Source organism: Pseudorasbora parva, chromosome 21, assembly GCF_024679245.1.
Source record: "Pseudorasbora parva isolate DD20220531a chromosome 21, ASM2467924v1, whole genome shotgun sequence".
Lineage (NCBI taxonomy): Eukaryota > Metazoa > Chordata > Actinopteri > Cypriniformes > Gobionidae > Pseudorasbora > Pseudorasbora parva.
In genome coordinates, this window is record NC_090192.1 from 24,731,464 (window position 1) to 24,755,259 (window position 23,796).

At 38.5% G+C, this 23,796-nt stretch overlaps 1 protein-coding gene across 7 annotated transcripts in view; it reads left to right on the forward strand.

Moving 5' to 3' along the window:
* mta3 (metastasis associated 1 family, member 3) overlaps positions 1-23,796 on the forward strand; it is a 48,063-nt gene that overhangs the window by 4,730 nt on the left and 19,537 nt on the right. For all 7 annotated transcript variants that reach the window (XR_010900270.1, XM_067430286.1, XM_067430289.1 and 4 more), the window contains exons 4-12: positions 7,887-8,013; positions 11,227-11,290; positions 11,388-11,505; positions 16,551-16,653; positions 17,329-17,428; positions 17,527-17,715; positions 20,153-20,227; positions 20,366-20,424; positions 20,607-20,728. Coding sequence is in view for 6 of the 7 variants with exons in the window: in XM_067430286.1 (XP_067286387.1) it covers positions 7,887-8,013; positions 11,227-11,290; positions 11,388-11,505; positions 16,551-16,653; positions 17,329-17,428; positions 17,527-17,715; positions 20,153-20,227; positions 20,366-20,424; positions 20,607-20,728 (957 nt within the window). In the remaining variant the exon portion in view is untranslated. The remainder of the gene's footprint in view (positions 1-7,886; positions 8,014-11,226; positions 11,291-11,387; positions 11,506-16,550; positions 16,654-17,328; positions 17,429-17,526; positions 17,716-20,152; positions 20,228-20,365; positions 20,425-20,606; positions 20,729-23,796) is intronic.

Consider the following 23,796-nt stretch of genomic DNA (forward strand, 5'->3'; position numbering starts at 1 on the left):
CAACAAATTTGTCTTGATCAACTGGTCACATTAGGACCAGTTTTGCTTGACTCAGTGTTTTAAAGCTGACTAAATTAAAGACTGTAGGGAATGTATAAGTGAAATAAATCTGTGGTCTTGTTGTCTTAAACCCCGCTTGGTTAATGTGGTAGTGATCACATGCTTGCATGTAACTATATTGTACCATTTCCAGTAAAGTAAACAAAGCCGCCCTGAATAATTTTTGTGTCCTAGTTTCATTTTGGTGCTGTTGGTTAGACGGCAGAGACATATTTCAAAGCTAAAACAGTCTGGTCAACGCTAGCCTCTTCTCTGCCATTTCACACTTTTTTCAGAGAAATACTTGGTCAACAAATGGCAAAATCAAATGATTACTGTTATAAAACTGCTCTAAAAGCTGTTTAGAGGAGACCGGTTCTAAGTTATTATAAATTAGCAGAAATAAGCACTCCGTACTCGTATACAGTTAAGCTATTGAACTATTTTAACTGGCAGAAGAAGAATCATTTTTGTAAATAATGTCAGGGCTCGACATTAAACCTTTTCATGTGCTTTGGTATATCGGCCATTCACTTTTCTGAGTAAACCATTTGCTTTTCCAGAAAAAAGATTTTTTGGTTGTAAATATAATTTATTTTGAAGCATTATATTTATCAGTGTTTACTCAGCTTTGGAATATTTATATTTAAATCTTTATAAAGGGCATTTTCCCCCTAATCGTTTTAAATATATTGACCAAATTGTATAATTTAAAATGAAATAAAGCATATTGAAATAGAAGACTCTATAGGGCTGTTACCAATCAAATGAAATAATTTACACTCCATTAAATATACAGTGAGGAAAATAAGTATTTGAACACCCTGCAATTTTGCGAGTTCTCCCACTTAGAAATCATGGAGGGGTCTGAAATTATCGTAGGTGCACGTCCACTGTGAGAGACATAATGTAAAAAAAAAAATCCAGAATATCACAATATATGCTTTTTTAACTTTTTATTTGTATGATACAGCTGCAAATAAGTATTTGAACACCTGTCTATCAGCTAGAATTCTGACCCTCAAAGACCTGTTAGTCTGCCTTAAAATGTCCACCTCCACTCCATGTATTATCCTAAATTAGATGCACCTGTTTGAGGCCATTAGCTACATAAAGACACCTATCCACCCCATACAATCACCGTATTTTCCGAACTATAAGTCGCACATTTTTTATAGTTTCTGCTCCTGTAGCCTACCCCTGAAAAAAATAACTGAAAACAGAAAAAAAACTCTTAACTGAAATATTCAGTTAAGACCAAAGTGCTGTCCAAAGACACTAGAGACAAAATTGTACACCTCCACAAGGCTGGAAAGGGCTATGGGGAAATTGCCAAGCAACTTGGTGAAAAAAGGTCCATGTTTGGAGCAATCATTAGAAAATCGAAGAAGTTAAACATGACTGTCAATCTCCCTCGGACTGGGGCTCCATGCAAGATCTCACCTTGTGGGGTCTCAATGATCCTAAGAAAGGTGAGAAATCAGCCCAGAACTACACGGAAGGAGCTGGTCAATGACCTGAAAAGAGCTGGGACCACCGTTTCCAAGGTTACTGTTGGTAAAACACTAAGACGTCATGGTTTGAAATCATGCATGGCACGGAAGGTTCCCCTGCTTAAACCAGCACATGTCCAGGCCCGTCTTAAGTTTGCCAATGACCATTTGGATGTTCTAGATGAGATGTGGTCAGATGAGACCAAAATAGAACTTTTTGGTCATAATTCCACTAAACGTGTTTGGAGGAAGACGAATGATGAGTACCATCCCAAGAACAAATCCCTACTGTGAAGTATGGGGGTGGTAGCATCATTCTTTGGGGGTGTTTTCTGCACATGGGACAGGGCGACTGCACTGTATTAAGGAGAGGATGACTGGGGCCATGTATTGCGAGATTGTAGGGACCAACCTCCTTCCCTTAGTTAGAGCATTGAAGAAGGGTAGAGGCTGGGTCTTCCAACATGAAAATGACACGAAGCACACAGCCAGGATAACTAAGGAGTGGCTCTCTAAGAAGCATATCAAGGTTCTGGCGTGGCCTAGCCAGTCTCAAGACCCTAAACCCAATAGAAAATCTTTGGAGGGAGCTCAAACTCTGTGTTTCTTAGTGACAGGCCAGAAACCTGACTGATCTAGAGATCTGTGTGGAGGAGTGGGCCAAAATCCCTCAGTGTGTGCAAACCTGGTGAAAAATGTCAGGAATCGTTTGACCTCTGTGATTGCAAACAAAGGCTACTGTACCAAATATTAATTGTTATTATTATTAGATATTATTGACATTTTCTCAGGTGTTCAAATACTTATTTTCCAGCTGTATCATACAAATAAATAGTTACAAAATCATACATTGTGATTTCTGGATTTTTTATTTATTTAGATTATGTCTCTCACAGTGGACATGCACCTACGATGACAATTTCAGACCCCTCCATGATTTCTAAGTTTGGAGAACTTGCAAATTAGCAGGGTGTTCAAATACTTATTTTCCCTAACTGTATATATTTTGAATTTACAAATAAGAAATGTTGGAATGAATAATACTTTTAAACATGAAACTAAACTGCCAGTAGGTGGCTGCAGGTGACAGTTTTAATGAGTAAGTCATTGAGTTATTCATTCAAACAATTCATTCAAACAGCTGATTCGTTCAGGAATGAGGTAGTTGTTTATAAATGAGTCATTGACTCTAGCCTGGCCAGAGTCCTGCACGGGCCCATTTTTGGAGACCCGCCTCCGCCCGTACCCGCAAGGTTTAGCACCAGATCCGACCCGTGAAAATATCAAAATTAAATCCGTACCCGTTCCCAGCGATAAATCACACACGCTAAAACATTCAAATCAAAATGCTTTATTTTTTTATCCTGCACCTCTCTCAACATCAACAGCGTCATGAATGGGCTAATGAAACAGGCAAAAGTGCCTTTAAAGACTCATTGTCAACAATTTAATATAGCTACTCCACTCACCGACTTTACTTTTACTTCATCCATTGCTACTCCTGCAACGCTTGAACCATCTGCGCTACGAGAGGCATCAACAAAAGTTTCAATGTCGCAGTGGTGGTGACGTGATGGGTCAAATGGCATATCGTTGTTGCGTGTATGTGTAATGGTAATTTGGACATAGAAACTGTAATAGCCTACAATATGTCCGATGGGGGAAGAAGGAGGTGGGAACTGGCGAACATTTAAAAGACTTTAACCAAACAAAACGAAAGTAACTTGGGGAGCCCCTCATGGACATCTGCCAAACACACATAATAAAACGTAAACAGAACTCAACGTCAAATCCAGGTCTGGTGATCTCTCGTCCTTATATGCTTCCAAGCTCCCTCAGAGGACACGAGACCGGTGTGGTTCGCAGGTGACGCTCATTCACAATCACGCCCTGGGCTCTCTCTCGCTCTCTTGCTCTCTCTCTTTGTTGACTTTGCCACAGAAATATTGCTCATATTTTTCATCCACCCATCCGCGCTACTACCCGCCCGCACAGAGTTGATTATCCGCCCGCATCCCCGCCCGTGAATTTTATAAACGTCACAATCCACCCGTTTTAGCCACTTTTATGCGGGAGCCTGGCTCCACCCTCCTACACACTTTCGCTCAATCTGGGTGACATTGATGTTATGCACTAGTTTGAGATGACATATATTACAACCAAATGTTAGCGATTGGTTATGGCAGATCCAAAGTGGCTCTGGGCAGATCCAATAGTTTTAAACTTCAACAGAGTACCCGCCTTCAAGGAAGTTAATACTTCTCACTGGAGAGTGGCCAGACTCTGTGTACAAATTAAACGTACGAGAGCTTGGTAGTACCAGGCTACAGTGACTCAACTGATTCGTTCAAAACGTTGAATCATTCACTAATGAAACATTGCTGTGAGATGTGCCATGGTTCTTTATGTGATCTTGGAACTATTTTTTTTTACTGCTGCGTCTAAAATGTAAGTGACTTAATATTATTGATTATTGAGCTGTCATGGTGTCAAATTTTTAGTCGCGATGGAATTCAGCACTCTTGGTCATGTGGTGTCTTATCGTATATTATAAATTAAAAAACTTCAGTTTGAATTTTTACGTTAGTATGTTACTGAGTTTCTTTGAGCTGCGCTCATTTGTTTCCATTTCTCCTTATGAGGCTACACAAACTTGTTACAGTCAGTACATTATATATTATTATTATTTACTATCATCAATCACCACTTACACTACATTATTGCAGAATCATTCTTGCCTTATGGTGATTCCCTAGTTACTTTGTTTTTGACGTTTTAATCAGGATAATTCTCTTTCACTTGTCCCTTCAAAAAAATCCTTGTCCCGGACAAGCGTTAGTGTCGAGCTCTGCATGTACACTACTATTCAAATGTTTAAGGTCACTGATTTATTTTTATTTATTTCTTAAAGCAAAGGCTGCAATTATTTGATCAAAATACAGTATTTTGATTATTACAATTTAAAGTAATGGTTTTCTGTTTTAATTTAAAATGTTTTTTTTTTCTTTCTATATGTTATAATGTCAGTTTTTTCAGCACCATTTCTCCAGTCTTCATTTCCACATGATCCTTTATTAAATATTTTAATATGCTGATTTGGTGTTTAAGAAACATTTCTTATTAATGCTGAGTTGTGCTGCTTAATATTTTTGTGGGTATTTTTCAGGAATCTTTAATGAGTAGTGAGTTTAAAAGTAAAAAATATTTATTTTAGATAGAATATTTTGTAACATCAGAAATGTCTTTACTTTTGATGAATTTAATGCATCCTTGCTGAATAAAATATTACTTTAAACTTTTGATTGGTTGTGTAGTTGGTAGTAACAATGCATGACTAATTTGCATTTGTCAAGGAAATCAGGTGCTACAATTTATTACTTAAGTAATATCATGTTATTGGATTTTTACACAGCATTTTATTATTTTGATTAATTATCATTGTTAATGTTATTGTTATTTTTCTTAGATTTTATTTATATTGCATCCTTAAATCTAGATTTTTTTTAGCTTTGCCATAAATTTTGCTTTCATGGTTTGTTTACGGAACAGTGAGTAAAAAAAAGAAAAGTTTTCCTTTGCGTTTTTCGCATACAGATGACAATGTCAAAATGATCTACAGTTTAGGACCCAAGATCAGTTATGAAAAATGAAGACCGAGAGTGCAATTAAGTAAAGAAAAATGTACTGAAGAATTGTCTGCAGTTTCATCAGAAGAAGCCAGCTTCAACCACGCTCCCTCTCTATCAATCTATCATACATAGATAACAGTTTTCAAGATCTATCCACGTAATTACTGTGTCATGGTAAATTTCCACACATTGTCATTAAATCAGATGCAGGTGTCACTGTCCATAAAAAAAAAAAAATTAAAGACAAATCCATGTTTCATATCTGGAAGCTGGGCTAAGTGAGCGACCACTGTTATTGCACTCCTGGGACGTTAGGGGTGTGTGATACCTCCAAAATCCAAACGCGACAACATGTTGCTATCAAGTTTTTAGCGACATATCGCATGTCCCTAGGCCAGACCCTCAGTTGCTCCTCAGAGACCAAATACAAATTTTAGAAAACAAGAAACAATCAGTGGTTCTCTTGATTAAATACCATAACTGGAAAGATTGAAAAAAAAATCATCATAATGATACAGGAGGATAAATATTGATTAATGCTCTATGAATTTAATTGGCACGGATGTACCTAATAAAGAAACATCTCCATTTGATTAGCAATTAGTTTGTTTGTGTTAAATAAGAGGCTCGAATGGGTTTTATTTATTTTTTTGTTAATCATGGCGAGTGCTTGTTGCCGTTGTTATCTGTTGTCTTGGCGTTTGTGCGCTCTTGAGCAGTCTTCACACAGACGAGCGTTTCCATCTATTGCTTAATTCTGTTGTAGAGACTATTCTTTCTGGTAAAATCACAAAACAAAATGCACTCAAACATGTCCCTAGTCTTGGTATAGAATCACTGATGAACACCTTTGGTTTTAATGAGAAAAACAACAACATGCTTAACAAAAGTTCTACCATCAGACCATTAAGGCACATGAGTGTTCCATGCAAATCTATGTAATTTATTCACTGAAGCAAAGAATCTTGCAAAGAATCTTGGGACTAATGATATTGTATTATGGATGTAAGGATAAAACTACTTGAATTACTTCTGTGTTGATTAATTGTACTGGAATTGATTTCTAGACAATGTAATGTTATTTTTTTCTGCAATTATTATTGTACATATCATTGTATCCCCCCCCCCCAACACACACACACACACACACACACACACACACACACACACACACACACACACACACACACACACACACTTCTGTCCTACCCACTTTTTATAACTAAGTTACACCACTGGTAATGTCACTGTGTAAAGAAACGCTGCACATCTATAGGCGGAACACATATTGTGCATGCACATGACTGTTTTCACAAATTTGCATATTTGTAGTTTACATTTAGATGATAATGGTATAATTTTCAAAAACATGCACTTTGAAACCCGCTTTCAAAAGTTTGTGTTTTCAGGCACCCAAAACAGTGTTGTCGTTTAAATGAACGGCCAAAACACATAAAACATTTTCCGTTTCTGTTGAAAACTGTGAACCCTCAATCAGAGTCCTGCACGGGTCCATTTTTGGAGACCCGCCCCCGCCCGTACCCGCAAGGTTTAGCACCAGATCCGACCCGTGACCCGTGAAAATATCAAAATTAAATCCGTACCCGCCCAGACCCGTTAATATTTGGCCCGTTACCCGACCCGTGCCCGCAATAAATCACACACGCTAAAACATTCAAATTAAAATGCTTTATTTTTTATCCTACACTTCTCTCAACATCAACAGCGTCATGAATGGGCTAATGAAACAGGCAAAAGTGCCTTTTAAGACTCATTGTCAACAATTTCATATAGCTACTCCACTCACCAACTTTACTTTTACTTCATCCATTGCTACTCCTGCAACGCTCGCTTCATCCGCGCTACGAGAGGCATCAACAAAGTTTTCAATGTCGCAGTGATGGTGACGTGATGGGTCAAATGGCATATCGTTGTTGCGTGTGTGTGTAATGATAATTTGGACATAGAAATTGTAAAAGCCTACAATATGTTCGATGGGGGAAGAAGGAGGCGGAAACCGGCGAACATTTAACTTTAACCAAACAAAACGAAAGTTACGTGGGCAGCCCCTCATGGACATCTGCCAAGCGCACACACATAATAAAAAGTAAACAACTCAACGTCAAATCCAGGTCTGGTGATCTCTCGTCCTTATATGCTTCCGAGCTCCCTCAGAGGACTCGAGACCGGTGTGGCTCGGAGGTGACGCTCATTCACAATCACGCCCTGGTCTCGCTCTCGCTCTCTCTCTCTCGTTCACTTTGCCACAGAAATATTGCACATATTTTTCATCCGCCCATACGCGCAACTACCCGCCCGCACAGAGTTAATTATCCGCCCGCATCCCCGCCCGTGAATTTTATAAATGTCACAATCCACCCGTTTTAGACACTTTTATGCGGGTACCCGCGGATACCCGCGGGTACCCGACCCGTTGCAGGACTCTGCCCTCAATCATGCGATCAAATATAGATTACAAAATATATTATCGTTGTACTCCAAAGACTACAGTCTGCAATAAATTACACTTTAATCCTTTGTGTTGATCACAGCACAGTTAACACCAATACGAAGGCCATCATCTTAAACATCTTCTGTGTGTATGCAAACAATATTTGCATTTGGCTGATTTTGGTTGGCTGCTAATGCAAACTGTCTGTCAAGTAAATATGCATTTATATGTGTGGCCATGCCTTTTGACCCATTTCTAATTCCCTGTGTACAGAGGACCTGGAAGAAGAGAAGGAAATCCCCGTAGAGCCAGAACTCTCTGAAAAACAGAAACATCAGCTTCGCCACAGAGAGCTTTTCCTTTCCCGCCAGTACGAATCCCTCCCTGCCACACACATCAGGTAAACGCCACACGTCCAAATGCTTCTAAATATCTGATAGACCAAAACATGCCATTTAATCCTCAGTTAACATTTTTGGGGTTATTTGAGGTAAGATAACAGCCCCCATTTTGCACAGCATAACCCCAGCCCACACTAGGATGTGAGTCACCGTTCTGCATCCATTCTTTAACTGGCCAATGGCACCCCAGGGCTTTTGTAGCACCCACTGTGATTCAGGTGATAAATGCATTAGCAGCCTGGAGCTGGGTGGCTGTGGTTCTAATCAAAGGGTAGTCTCCTACGAGAGACATTAGTGGTGGTGCCGCGGTTTGGAGAGGCCTGCTGTGCGTACTGAAATTGATATCGGCCTCTCAATAAAGGAAATGTCACTCCCTTTCAAACTCCTTTGTTTTTTTCTCTTTCTTTTGGCTTCTGTGATCCATAAATATTGAGCAGTCATTGTAGAAAGCTAGCTGGCCTTTTCAGAGAATAATGTATTTTTGAGGAACTAGACTCATGTCAAGATTAAGTTCAATTTTCTATAAAATGTTTAGTTCTGTCGCCCAATAAAGGGGAATAATTATCATTTTACATTCTTCATACATTAGAGTGAAAAGTAATTATAATTTTGAGTTACTGATAGGAAATTAGCAATTGTTTTGTACCAAATTTGTACCAAATACCATTAGTTGGTTCATTTGTAAGTAGGTTTGTCCGAGCATTCCAACCAGCCACTGGGACAAGCAATCACACAAGTTTGGGGGCAGTATTTGTTGTTTGGGTTATTTTAAAGTGCTAATAGCTTTGTTTTCAAGATGCAGTAACTTTTTTCTGTATTGAGCTACTTTGTCCAAGAAGTAGCTGTGTATTGCTTAAAGTAATGTATTGATTGAGCAGCATAGTTAATTTATTAATAAAATTTAGAGGGGGTCAGAGTTGACAAGAAATTTCTGCGTTCCTGTTTCAGTTTGCGCACAAGATCTCCCATCTTTGTGTGTGAGTGACGTGTGTGTGCCGGCATCAATGAAAGCAGAACAGTGACCTTACAGCCAGTCAGAATCGAGCATTTAGACAGATCATTGTGTGTGTGTATGTATATGCTGTCAAAAATAGTGTTAACGCATGCAATTTAATTTTCAGTTTAACGTGTTAAGAATATTTAATGCCTATCCTTTGCCTAGCGCTACATTTTATATGATCACGCTCTTATTCATGCAAATGCTTTTAAACCATTTAAGTGCGACAAGACGAGAACATGCTGTCTATTAATGTCTTGACCACAGACTGTCAAAAAATATATATTTAGTCTGTGACTTCACCCATAGGTTTCTAAAGAGCAGTTTTTTAGTGTAAAGTCGGCCGTTGCAGTCAGTCCCTCTCACAGTTGTCATTAAGGGCAAAATTAGCCGTATAGACCAAAATCATAATTTGTACCAGAATGTAATTTTTTTTTTCTGCTGTAAAGTTGGCGATTTTAACATGAGGCTCAATAAAATTCTTCTCCCTTTTGGAGCCTGTGCCTAGCAGCCAGTCTATTAATTGCAGTTTAAGTCACTTCTGTAGTGGCTTCAGAAGAAACTGGGGGAGGTTGCTGCTTGGTCCTCTCACACACACACACACACACACACACACACACACACACAAAACGCACAGAAAGACGTGATGCCAAAAAAACGCCAGTGCCACGCACAGTGCCAGAGAATCGAGTTCTCTTTCGCACTTGAACGAACAACCAAAGAGGCCAAAATGCCTTCTTTGTTGAGTATTCTCATAAGAGCAGTCTTAAATTAGTTAAATTACATCTTGAATGAACTTAACGAATTTTGAGAAAGTAAGATGCACGTGACAGCGCGCCAGATTACGTCATGACAATGACCACATCATATTCGGCAGCAGCAGATCTTATTGACAGCAGCCTTATAAACCAGTTTCTGTGATGTCTGTCATTAATGTTAATCAAAGAACAAAGGTAACCGCTTTACAAATTGTAGCTTTAATAAGGATTAATCTATATGTAATTTTATTTATGTAATTTTATTCAGTTTCTGTACCTGTTAGACAGGAAAGTCACAGATGAATGACATTTGTTAGAATGGTTTTATGTGAAGATTGTTCTAAGTTTACTTACATCAAATGTTATTTTTTAAAGCCTAATCATTTTTAAATTGATATAGTTTTCAGTTATACTGTAATGTTGAATGTCTATCATTAATGTTTAAAAAATCATCAGTAGAAGTTTTAGTGTCAGTGATACTGGCCTTCATTCAAAGATGCCATTACAAATTGGCAAACAAATTTTTTAAATATGCCGTCAATATGTTGTTTCTACATAAATTTGGAGAGTAACTGTTAAATTATTACAATATAAAAATATTAAAACTGCTGATGTTTTCAGTTGTGAATAATTACAGAAAAATGTGCAATTTAATAGCCTATTTTTTTAATTCAATGACAGCACTAGTATGTATACATTTACAATCGGGCTATTAGTTTTAGAAAGTTATTGTCATTGTGTATGTGGTAGTGTAGCTAATATATATTGTGACTACTTAAAAGAATAGTTCACCCAAAAATGTAAATTGTCATCGTTTACTCACCCTTATGTCGTTGCAAACCTGTATGACTGACTGACTTTCTGTGCAACACAAAAGATGATATTTTTAAGAATGCTGGTACGCTGACAGTTTTGGTTCCCATTAACTTAAACTATGTGGACATAAATCGAGAGTCATACAGGTTTGGAATGGCATGATGGTTAGTAAACATTTTAATTTTTGGTCTCCTTTTAAATTAGTAGCTTGGGTTGCTACAGTTGGATGTAAACGTGGCAGTTTTCATGGTTAAGCGCTCATTCAGAGGAGCACAGAGAGATTAGCATCCGTTTTCCACTGTCCAATAGCTCCATAATGATTTTGGTCAGCGCTTTCTCATTGTCTGTGGCTGTCTCTTATCTGTTTCCTCTCTCTGCCCTTTCTCCTTTAATTTCCTGAATTTTATTATAGTCCTCTCACCCATCTGCTCTTTTCTCACCTTTTCATCTTTGCTCATGTCACCATCACACACTCACACATTCTTCTGTAATCTTGCACCTAGTGTCTCCCCCTTCGTCCCCCATTTTACTGTGCTGTGGATTAGAGGCTCTGTGGAGACAGCTGGATGCAGAACATAACACATGGGGCTGCATGTTTTAATTATTTATTATCTTTTTTTTATCTGGGGTGGTGGAAATAGAGGGAAGTGCAGCGTGGCCCTACTGAACGAGACAGAAGCTGTGCTCTCCTACCTTGATAAAGAGGTAAAGTTCTGTATTTAAATGTAATTTTGTATCTTAAGTTGATTGGATGTCTAATTGGATTGAATTGTTTTTAACTATTGCTTTTGCACTCTCTCAGGACACATTTTTTTACTCATTGGTGTACGACCCCACACAGAAGACACTATTGGCCGACAAAGGGGAGATTCGCGTTGGTCCACGCTTTCAGGCTGATGTCCCAGAAATGCTACAGGAAGGTTAGTTTGTATTATTTATCATAGGTGTTAGTTTTTTTTTAAGTATGAATATTTAGCTAATTTTCTTTACTTTTTACAAGCACAAGTCAAACAGATTTATTATTTTTTTGGCTGGTGGAGCATCTGAGTCCGTTTGAAAAGGTGTTCTGAGGCAGGATGGGAAATTAACGGGAGCTAGGGGCAAATTTGCCACCAAAATGAACAAAAATAAGGGGACAAAAAAAGCCTTGGAACAAAATCTTATCACTGTTGAGGTGAAAGTGAATGAATATTGTTGATTGCTAAAATTGCATCAAACATTTCTTTCACATGTTTTTTTGCGGGGTTGAACATTATAGCCAATCATGCACAATTCTGTTGAGCGTTTGAATGTAATGACCAATCAGAGGCATTTAGAGTCACTAGTGATTTAAGAAGTCCAATGGTTAGTCACCAGCCACTAGCGCAGAGGTTGGGAGCCTGTGGCTTTTTGACAAAAATTGTGTGGCTTTCACACTGTATAAACTTTAGACAACTGTATTAGCTGTATCAATTTTGAATGCACGCTCGCTTTTTACTTTTATTACTATTTTTAGTTTTACTTTTTATTATTACTAGTCCGTATTCTGTTATTGCATTTGCCATGAATATCACCTGTAGCCAACCAGTGACAGTGATTAAAATATAAAACTTATGGAAATTATCATCACCATCAACGCGGCTCAAGTTTATCATTCAAATCTTAAATAAGCGACTTCAGCTTTTGTGCCTAAGTGGAGAGCGAAGCACACAATATGCAGCTCAGATGAAAGACTGAATCTAAAACATTCACGTGACAGTCACAGTCACTGTAAAATACCAAAATGAAAACACGGCACACACTAACTAGAATCTGCTGTTAAGAATAAATCACCCACCTGCCATTACTCTGATTTAGATATTTAGTCCGACCTCCACCCAGTCGTCACTTTAGAATTATTCTGATTATTATTTGGGCACACTTGCATGACAACAATATCGAGAGCCATATTTATGGTCTGCGGTCCTTTGCTTTTGTAAACTGATTTTGTGGTCACAGAATGAATATGCAACTACTGAAAAACTCATTTAATTTTTTTATGCGAGCAAAATAATTAAAACAAAAAGGGAAAAAAATAGTGAATAGTGTAGTGACTTTTGAGCGATTCATTACTGCTTTCTACACATTTTCGTGTTAAGATTTGTATATTTAGTTTATTGACCATAGTACTATTGTTGATCATTTTTGAAAGAGGCTTGAGCCCCCAATGTCCTAACATTAATAATCATTATTATAATATCTAGAGAACTAATCAGCAATAATGATTTGCTATATTGCTGTTCTGCTCTGTTATGAATTCCTGTTTTTTAATTTGATGTTTAAAAAACATCAAATTAAAAAACTTTTAATTAAAAGTTTCTGTTTTTTAACTTTTAATCAAATTAAAAAACAGAATATAAGTTATGTAGACAATTTACATTATGCAACATTATGCAATTGTCATGAAAATAAATGTATGCCATCTGTGAGTAGCATTAAACAGTTTGTGTAAAGAAGCATGCCATTGCCGATGCAGCTTCTTTTCCACCTTTGCAGAATAAAGATGATTCTTGTCGATGTTGAGTTTTATTGGTAATATGTGTCCATAGTGTTCTAATAGATTGAAGTTATTGATTCATTTTACATATTTGACATTAAAGACAACATGGATACTATTTAATTAGGTTATCATAAAAATGTCACTTACAAAGGTAAAAATTCCCTGAAAATAAATTCTGGGTGGGGGTGGTGGTATTTCCCTTTTATTTTTTCAAGATCAAGCAATCAAACCAAATGTGAAGGCATCCTTAAGGCTGTGACGTGACCAATGTTGGACCGTTGTTGAGTGTCAGTCAACCTTGTTCTTGCGGTGTGATACACACAGATTCCCATCTGTGGCTCTTTGGTTGATTGATCATGTTGAATTAGCGGTGAAGTTATCAGTGAGAGAAACCAGTCTGATTGGCTGTTCAGTTCAGCAAATCAGTGCGTGAGAGGAAATGCATGTGACGAAAGCAAGCAAACAGCGAATGGGAACGCCATCAGTGCCATTTGCAATCTATCAGACATATTTGAAAAAGATATAAAGAGTGGTGCAGGTATGACATCACTTTGTAGGCACAACACGGAAGCGAGTTAGCATTTTAGCACTTCCTGTTCTCAGAGTCGATGGGTTTTTTGAATGGGGTTTTGGTTAAATGGCTGAAATAAGGTTTGTGGTGAACACAAACTCAAGATACTTTCACGTTTTATTCTATGACAAAATGCATCCGTATTACCCCACTCATGAAGCCCCACTGAAGCTGTTATGTGTCTTGAAAAAGGCGATTGCTAACAAGTGTCTAAAAGGGACTACAGAGGCTGTTGAGGAGATTGAACGCCATAACGCTGGAAAGGTGAGCTCAGTCCACTTTTACAGCCTCATTATGCTCATAATTGTGCTCTTATAAACTATTCTAACTCAAAATTTCTAGGAAAATGGTGGTAACACTTAATAAGGTTGTATTAGTTAACATTAACTAACCTTGCACAACACCTCTGTTCATACATTAGTTAATCTTTGATAAAGTAAGTTAATAAAAATACAGCTGTTCATGTAGTTAACTAATGAACCTTATTTTAAAGTGTTACCGAAATAGTTTTAGATAAAAGCTGATATCGTAGTCGGAAGCTTGATGTTGACTTTAAAATTGCAGGACCATGGTGTAGTCCGTTCATAGCTTACTAGTGACTGCATTTAGGCTTCAAAAGATGTGTTCATCTGTGATAATTTATCTTGATGGACAAAACGTGTAAGTATCATAAACTTACGCTAAACACAGAGCTTGTTTTTTGCGATAATCCAAAAGCCTATGGGAAAATCCTGCGGGTTGGCCTACAAAGTGACGTCAAACCTGCACCACTCTATTATCAAAACCATATGTCGTGAGGAAAACTGGTGCAAAAAAATGGTCCGCAAATCAGTTTATATTGGCAGTCGTAGCTCTGCTGATTTCCCTTTTTGAATGAGGAATACAGTATACTGCCACCTGCTGGTATGGAGAGTTGCCTTTTTTACGCAAGCCAGAAAATATGTGCTAATCTGTAGTCCAGTTGACATGAGGCAAGACCACAGTCTGCTAGTTTTTCAGTGCCAGTTTGGTGTATCTGGGCCTTTAAACCAGACTAGATTTCATAATGAGTTACATTAATGCTTTTTGTTAGGCATCTTTAGCTGCTTTTCCACCGTTGGGCAAAACCGTTCTCATTGCTTAACCATGTCAATCCAGCCCAGCCTGATATGGTTTCATTTTCCACTGTGGGGCTGATAACAGAGCTCTTTGAAATGTAACGTATTGTTCAGAATATAAGATAATGTTTTTTTTTTCCTTTTTTTCTTAGAAATACATTGGGAAAAAAATAGGGTTGTTTTATATTCAGGCTCTAGACCTTTACAAGTCACTGTCTTAATGAGTGTCTAAGAGGCTAATGGCTGTCATGTTTGCCTGCCTCGCTGATGGGACCAAACTTCCCCCGTACGTGATTTGAAAACATAAGACGGTACCCAGAGTTCCCTTACAATGAAATTTCACTTCTACTGTTAATGAAATTTTGGTTGGCTACATTTTACTATGAGATGGCCTAATTTTTATAGAATTCATATGGGCTACAGGTTAATGGATACACCGCTCTACAGTAATTTAAAAAGTGATTGCAGTACCAGTTTTGGCCACAATCTTACATACACTTCCTGTAAATGTTTTCGTTTGTAAATTTTACCAGTATTTACCATACATTTAATACAAAAATTTAAATTATATATATATGTATGTATGTATATATATATATATATATATATATACACACACATACATATGTATATATATGTATGTATGTATGTATGTATGTATATATATATGTATGTATGTTAGTGGTTGCCTTGGTAATGGAGCATGATCCAATATTTCTTTTAATTTTATTCTTCATTTGTGTTTACATCGCTCAAATAGCGTACTTAGTCAGCTAGAGAGAAACTGGCAGCCATGCAACAGACAAGTGACCAATCTTGAATTGCGATGTCACTGCACGCATTCTACTAGTACGGATTAGCAAACCGTTCTTAGACTTCTGTCCTAGAACGGTTTGTAATCGTGCTGTTCCATACCAGGCTCAAGTGGAAACTGGAACCACTCCTTACCATTTTTAGCCTTAACCTTCCCGCCCGACAGTGAAAAAGCTTTAGCTTGCAGGCAGAGAGGTGATTATTTTGTGTTTGAGCTGTAAAGTTTGTTTCCCCTGGAAATAGTAGTCTCGTTGGATTGTTCTGTTGCTTATTTGCAGTGTCAAAATGTCACAATGAGTTTGGATCGTGAGCACCGCTGCATCACAAGAAAAACTGCACATTTACAGTATCGCCGTGTTCCACCAGTCAAGTGTGAAATTGCTCTTCTGTCAGTCTGTGACCCCCCCACTATGACTCCAACTGTAAGTCTGTGACCCTGCTCCACTCTCACATACTTGCAACAATGTCCAGTCAACGGCTCCTATTATTTTTAATGAAAGGCCAGTCACAGTGTGAGTGAAGCACTTTTCAGTACTAGATTAAGATGTCTAGATTTTAGAAGATGGTTACAGAGCATCAACTTGTCACTTAAACCAAGGAAGGACATTTGTTCTGGACCAATGGATTCTGATGTTCTCGTTTAGCATACTTTTTTCTCTCACCCGGAACGATTTATAGTTCAGCATTTACATTTACACAACAACGCAGGATTAACTGCCTTGCTCTTCATTCGAATGACGGGCTGGTGGGCTGATGATGACAATACCTGTCATCATCATCGTTCTTCATGATCTTGCTAAGCAGGCTGTCTTCCATCATTACCTTACGCCAGGTTTGATTTACGTGTTAATTCACATCGTTGCCATGGGAACAAGTTGCCTGCGTTGTCTTGACAGATTTGTCGATGGTAAATTTTACCCACTGGTTTTACACAGCCAGCTCTGATGAAAGAACATTTCTCTTTAGGAGAGCCTGATGAAAGAGACCAGGCTAAACTGGAGATGAAGATGTGGGACCCAGAGTGTCCGCTGACCAACAAACAGATCGACCAGTTTCTTGTGGTTGCTCGGTATGTCTTTGGATGCTTTCTACATTTTAGCTATTTTATATTAACGAAGCGGTGGTTCTTAGCTGTTTTGCTTCAAGGTGAAAATGATACAATTGGACAGAATTCACAAGTACACACAAATGTCTATAAAATCAAACACTAAAACGATATATTGATGATTTGTTGTGTTTTCATTTGGGAAAAAAACAAGTGGTTCATCTCTATAGTTCATTTGGTTTCCAAATTCTTTTGAATGTTGATTTTCATGCCAGCAAATCATTTCACAAAACACATTGTGATCGACCATTTTTTGTATGTATTGTTTATTTTTATTTGTATTGAAATCTGCCCAATCTGAATCTCATCGAAACAACTTAAATGAATAGGGAGAGAAATCATTCTCCAGTTAATCACAATCTTCGTTTAAATGAGCCCAATATCGATTCTTGGAGGCAAAATTGATATTATAACAAAAGAATACACAAACTGAATCGAGAGCCTGTGAATTGGAATCAAATCTGTATTGGTGCCCAGCCCTACAGATCAATTTACACAAAACAATTTGATCGTTTTATATCCGACCCGTTTTTGGGTCGTTATCTGCCAGTTGAGAACCACTGCTGTAGAAGATACTGAAAACGGTGTCTTTTTTTATTTGATCAAACTTGCATAATTAATCTGCCGATCTGTGTGCAGAGCGGTTGGTACTTTTGCTCGAGCTTTGGACTGCAGCAGCTCCGTCAGACAGCCCAGCTTACACATGAGTGCCGCGGCAGCCTCACGAGACATCACACTGGTACCCGTCCCATCAGCACCATCTGTTTCTGTATATCCACTGGAGATGTGAAAGCCTGATTAATTCTCTCACTATCTGTCTACCTCATTCTCTTGAAGTTCCATGCTATGGACACCCTTCATCGGCACGGCTATGACCTGTCCAGTGCACTGAGTGTGCTCGTTCCTCAAGGAGGGCCCGTGCTGTGCCGGGATGAGATGGAGGAGTGGAGTTCATCAGAGGCGAACTTGTTCGAGGAGGCGCTTGAGAAATACGGCAAAGACTTCAATGATATCCGGCAAGACTTTGTGAGTATGCGCAGAAAGTTGGGGTGGAGGAAGAATAAATAAACTGAATTGTTTCTTTTTGAAATTATTCTGAAACAGTCCACAAAAAAAATCTTACTGAAGATTTAGGCAAATTGGTAACACTTTACAATAAGGTTGTACAAGGTTATTCTGAATTTTTCTCTTCTCCAAATTGCCAAACTCTGTCAGCACAACTAGTCTCTGCTCCGTTTCTTCATCCAGACGGGACAAAGAAGGTGACGGGTGCGTGGGCAAATCCGGCATTGCGATGTTCATCAGGGGGGCGAATAATATCTAGTACCTCCATAAAAATTTATTTTGAATCTGTTGTGAGTAGATTAAATTAATTGCGTAAAGGAAACTCTGAAAGGTTCATTAAAGGTAACATGCATACTGTTTGCCGAGTGTAGTATAGCCATACTTATTAGTGAATATTAGAAATAATCGCATTGGGCTTCTGGTGATGGCGTAATGAGAAAGACGTGTTTGGTGACCACTCTCCGAGATTAATGGAATACCCACCAAAACTAAATATTTTATTCATTAATAGAGTAAGTTAAGTATTTAAGTGGGGTTCAAACATTAAAGGCCAAAAAGAAATAATCGCATTATTGGTGCACATGTAAACATAGTCAAAGCACTGCTATGTGTTGCAATTTTGCTGTGGGTTTCATTGAAACTATCATTTTGTTTCAAAATAAAGCTGAAAATACTGTCTAAAATGTTGAGCACTTAATTTTACCGGGAAAAATCTCATTCTTGCTTGTATAATATATTATCAACATTAAAAACAAAAATTCACAAGGGGTATGTTTTGTATTGTTTCGAATCTTGAATCGATCTCTACACAGTTGAGAACTGGCAGTAATGTAGTGCGATTTTTATAATCTGCACACAACCTATCATATACACACTGCTGATCATTTGATTGGATGTCATGTATTTGACCTTTTTTCATGGCATTTTACCTGTAAAAAATACATGTTCGGTTTTCATGTTATTTTAAGGTGGGGTAGATTTAAATGAACGGCAAAACTCAGCATTTCATTTAATTTGCTTCGCCCCTCTGTCACCTTACTGCTATAGGGGAAAAGAAGAACAGTTTAAACAGGATTGTTATATGTGGTGAGACAAAATGATACAGCAAAAGCAAATTTCGTTGAATAGCACTTCAAATGATAGGATGGAGGAGTAGCAGCAGAGATGAGGTGAAGTCATGATGTACGACTGAGCGATGAAAGATTGGAGCAGCTGAAAGGATTGAATTTGGAGTGTGTTGCTGCTTGATCTAACTGAGAACATTTGATCTGCTCATTCAGAGACAAGAGTACTTATTTGTATAGGGAATGGAGTGAAAGCTTTGGTGTTAAGGTGTGAACGCAACGAAAAGCTGTTTTCTATTGCTCTGAGAAATGGGATTTTTTTACTCCAGGGTTTTACTTTTCAAAATGAAATGGAAAAACAACTGCTCTTCTGCCGAGCCACTTTGTCGCACACAATAAGAATGACCAAATACTCCCATAGAGATTGACTTGGTAGGGTGGTTTAAATGGTAAACTGGTTTTCACTTATTCTTCGGGTACCTTTGTGTCTTAAAGCGGTCATCGATAGCGATTTGATTTGTGCTATGATTAATAGCTTGAAGTGAATGATGTTGAACATTTATCATCACCCCTGAAGGGTTCAGGGGCCGACTCAATCTTGTCTGATTCTACATTCATTCTCCACATGTGGTTTTAAAGCTTCACAGGAATATAACAAAGTTCAAGAGGCCTAATTGTTATATAATTGTTATTCATGAAATTGCATTAAACTAGTAATAAGCTATTATAATGATGTTACCTTTTTAACACTCTGACAGCCTTCCAAAGTGCATGTTGTCAACTCCCCATTTTCAGAATGAGTTTACAGAAATAATTTGATTAAACCCATTTGTAATGTCATTGTTTTTGTGAAACAAATTAAGCATAACACTAAGGAAGACTCTAAAACCTGGATTCATAGACATGATTTTCTCATCCTTATTCCTTACCGGGTTCAAAAAACCAAAGGAAGAGAAACCAGCCACTAAAAATACATAGCAGCATCCTCAGGATGTTAATCTAAATGTTCTTCATAACACCAGCTGTCGGCACAGAACACCTCTGTGTTCATTTTTATGCTCTGCTCACCCTCGCATAGATGTGGGCCAAAAGTGGGAGCTCGGCCAGCTTTAAATTAAGATTTCTTAAATTCTTTGCGACCATTTCATGCACGTTTCCTTGCACTCAGCAGGTGCTCATGAATAATCATGCGCGCCTGCATGTGATTCCAGACATACCACGCGCAGATTAAATAGTCCATAAATTCTGACGATTTAAAGAATTAAGACGAGACGAGCTGCATCTCCAAAATGACATCTCCTTTCTGACATTTTAAATGACCTGTTTTGTTTCAGCTTCCTTGGAAGTCACTGACCAGCATCATTGAGTATTATTACATGTGGAAAACCACAGACAGATACGTTCAGCAGGTGGGCAGCGTTTAATTGCTTGAAAAAGTTATGCTGTGCTTTAATAGAAGACACTCTAATTATCTGGAAATGTCTTTCTCTGTTTGCTCTGACTGTTCTTGATCTCGCTCGGTACTGAATGTTTATGACTTTGTACAGAAACGACTGAAGGCAGCCGAAGCAGAGAGCAAGCTGAAGCAAGTCTACATCCCCACATAGTGAGTGTGGACATCTTTAAAACATCAACATTTCAAACACCTGAACACCATTCTGAATGATTTAAATGGTCCAGTCTCAAATACATCTCCAGTGACCACTTGCTCAGATCACGGTTTTGCAAGTTTATAAACCTGCTGTAAAAGATTATTGTGTGAAATCTAATTTGCTTTTTGTCTCACAGCAATAAACCCAACCCTAACCAGATCTCCGTCAGTAACGGCAAGATGGCAACTGTGAATGGTGCAGCAGGCACAGGCAGTTTCCACACAGCCGGAGGCGGACGCGCATGCGAGAGCTGTTTTGGTGAGTAAGGATCCTCTTTGCCTAATTACAGTCAACACAACCATCCAATCAATTCACTCCTTTTTCCAGAGGACATGTCACGCCTCCTGTAATCAATGGGGCTGAATACTGCATTTTCACCCTTTTATCTTCCAATCTGATCAATCAAAGCTGCCGCATCACATGTGATGACCAATGCTTAGTTTGGGTCAATATTTAGCTTTTTAGTAATGTGCTCACATCGGAGAGCACAAAGGGATTTTAATCTTTCTCGACACCTAATCCTTTCATTGTGTTGTAGGACGTTGTGTTATATTTCTCTTCAGTTTGCAATTAGGTTTCTATGAAAGCTGAGTGTTCCTTCAGACAGACTTGGTTATATAAGGAATAATCGACGATGCAGACCCGAGGTGTAAGGGCTGCTACCCGTCGTGACCCCCTAGGGTGTGCATTATTTTTCTTAGAATTCAATGGCCCGTAGCCAATTATTCCACTTATACTACGGTTACCACACCTCAAAAAAAATTTCAGATAATTTATTTCAAGACATTTGTCAGGTTTTGTCCTAAAAATGCTCTTGTGCGCAGGACTAATTGCTTACGCATCTAATCCTAAGCCTCCGTTGCTAATTTCAAAACGTCACTTTAGAGCTGGTAACAGAGGCTGGAGCCGCTGATAGCAGACTACTGCATTTATTATTAGTGTTGGGGAAAGTTGCTTTCATTACAATATTGTGTTGCTCCCTTAAAATGTAACTCGGTTACTTTATAAGAAAAGTATGTTACAATGAGTTACTTTTTCTGGCCTGGATTGGGCTGTTTTAATTATTTATAATAATTATTTATAAATAGGAAAAAAGTTCTATTTTTTGGGCAAATGTAAAGTCCCTTTCACCCTTAAATGGAAATAAGGCTGAAAGAAATGGGAATTCATGCCTGTACAGTAGAGGGCGCAGAGCAATAGGATGCAGGAGAAGAAACACTTAACTTACCAATAAAAACGTTTGCTCTTAAAGCTGAAAAACTAATTTTTGCTTATGGTTTAACAGAATTATAGAAGGTCAGCACAAGTAGATTGGTCAATAAAGTGAGATTAAATGCATAGCAAATGTTTTAATAAGTTATTATATCGAAGTAGATCGGTCAATAAAGTGAGATTAAATGCATAGCAAATGTTTTAATTATTTATTAAACATTTAATTATTGGAGGTTTGCATAGTATTCTGATTTCACAGATTTTATTAGTTTTGAGGAATGCTGTGATGAGTAAATGCATGATCACATTTACCCTATTACTACAATACACCATGTTCACACACAATGGCCCTCATTTATCAATCTTGTGTAGAAATGGGCGTATATGTTGGTGTAAGATTATGCTTACACTCCTCTCACCGCCTGATTTATGAAGCTGTGCAGACCTCTGCAATCCAGGTGTACGCAATATTTGCCCTTGATAAATGCTGCGGCTGAAAACAATCGTTATTAGAATAACACACCCCTATATATTCAAGTCTCTGCCTCCCCCACGCCCTCATTTTTTACGCCATGGTCACACGGAAGACGGCAAAGAAGCAAAAACTTCTCCGACGTGGAGATCGGGCGCGTCTCAGTCATCTAACTAGTCCACTAGTCAGGGCACTGATTAGGACATCAGTCAATGGGCTGACTCCCTGATCAGTGCCCTGACTACTGAACTAGTGAGATGATTGAGACGCGCCCATCGAGACCATCAACAGTAGAGGTCTTCACGGGTCCAAAAATTTGCACCCGAACCCGAAGAGACCCGCAATGTTCAACACAGACCCGACCCGGACCCGTCTATTATTTCAAAAATTGGACCCGGACCCGTGCAGATCCGAAAAATGCCAAAAATATATTACCCGGAACCGACATGGACCCGTCTATTATTTGATAGCTGGAACCGAACCCGCCGGGAAGACACAGACGCGACTGGACCCGATTGTCTCATATTACACAATATAACGTTACTGCTGTTAACAAGTTAATGAACAATCTGCGAAAAATAACTTTGTCTCAGTCAGCCTACCTAACGATAGCCGTTGTCTCCCTTGTACCTTGATTGTGATGTATTACAATATTCCTCATTAATTGTTCCAAGCATGCTTAATTCACTCATTTCAGCTGTAAAAGTCAATTTTATTTCACAGTGACGGATTTATGAGTTAATTCGCATAATAACTTTGACTGTTTGCCCTTTTGAACTAATAACTATTGCTCGTTTAGTGCCATGGCCGCTTGCGTTACCATTATTTATTTGCCATAATCTCTCTGAGCCAAGTCTGACTAGCAGAACTTTAAGATTAAACAAGACGGTTCATTCATATTATTTTTAAAGTCATTACAGTCACTGCGGAAGCTCGGGTTGCCATAGAAACATGACACGCGCTTGAGACTGCACTCGCGCGTCAGCTGGAGCAACCTGAAATATGAGCCTTTTTTTTACGCAATTTGAGCATCACAGAAAACATTTATGTGACAGTTCACCTGAGGTCTTGTTGCTGATTTGAAATATATTCTTGAGTACATTATTACCGCGCGCATGCATTAAATCTGCCCGCTTTCTAAACGGCTGAGAGAGCGCGCGCGAGAGAGAGAGCGCGCTTGTGTTTTTGTTGTTGTTGTGCATTTCTAAACCTCATTTCCCGGCTCAAACTTTTCTTATCCTAATTTAGCAATTTGTAAGTTACACAAAACACACAAGCCGCGCTGACTCTCACGGCCAGGTGTTCTGCGAGTCCGATTGACGTATTACATAGGCTACAACATTAACAGACCCGGGAACCGAAGTAATAGATTAGGACCCGACCCGGACCCGGCTGACCATTTAAAAAATAGACCCGAACCCGTACGGGTCCCGGGTCGGATCCCGGGTCCACGGGTCTCGGGTGCCCCGTGAAGACCTCTAATCAACAGGGTAGCGGATAAAAACGAAATTGTTTTATTTGGGAGTTTAAAAAGTGGGATTAAAGGCGCCCACAAAAACAAAATATGGACACAAATTATGAGTACTGTTAATAGTGTGGTGGTTGAGAAGCGCACTCCAGCATTAAATAGCTGTTTGGATGA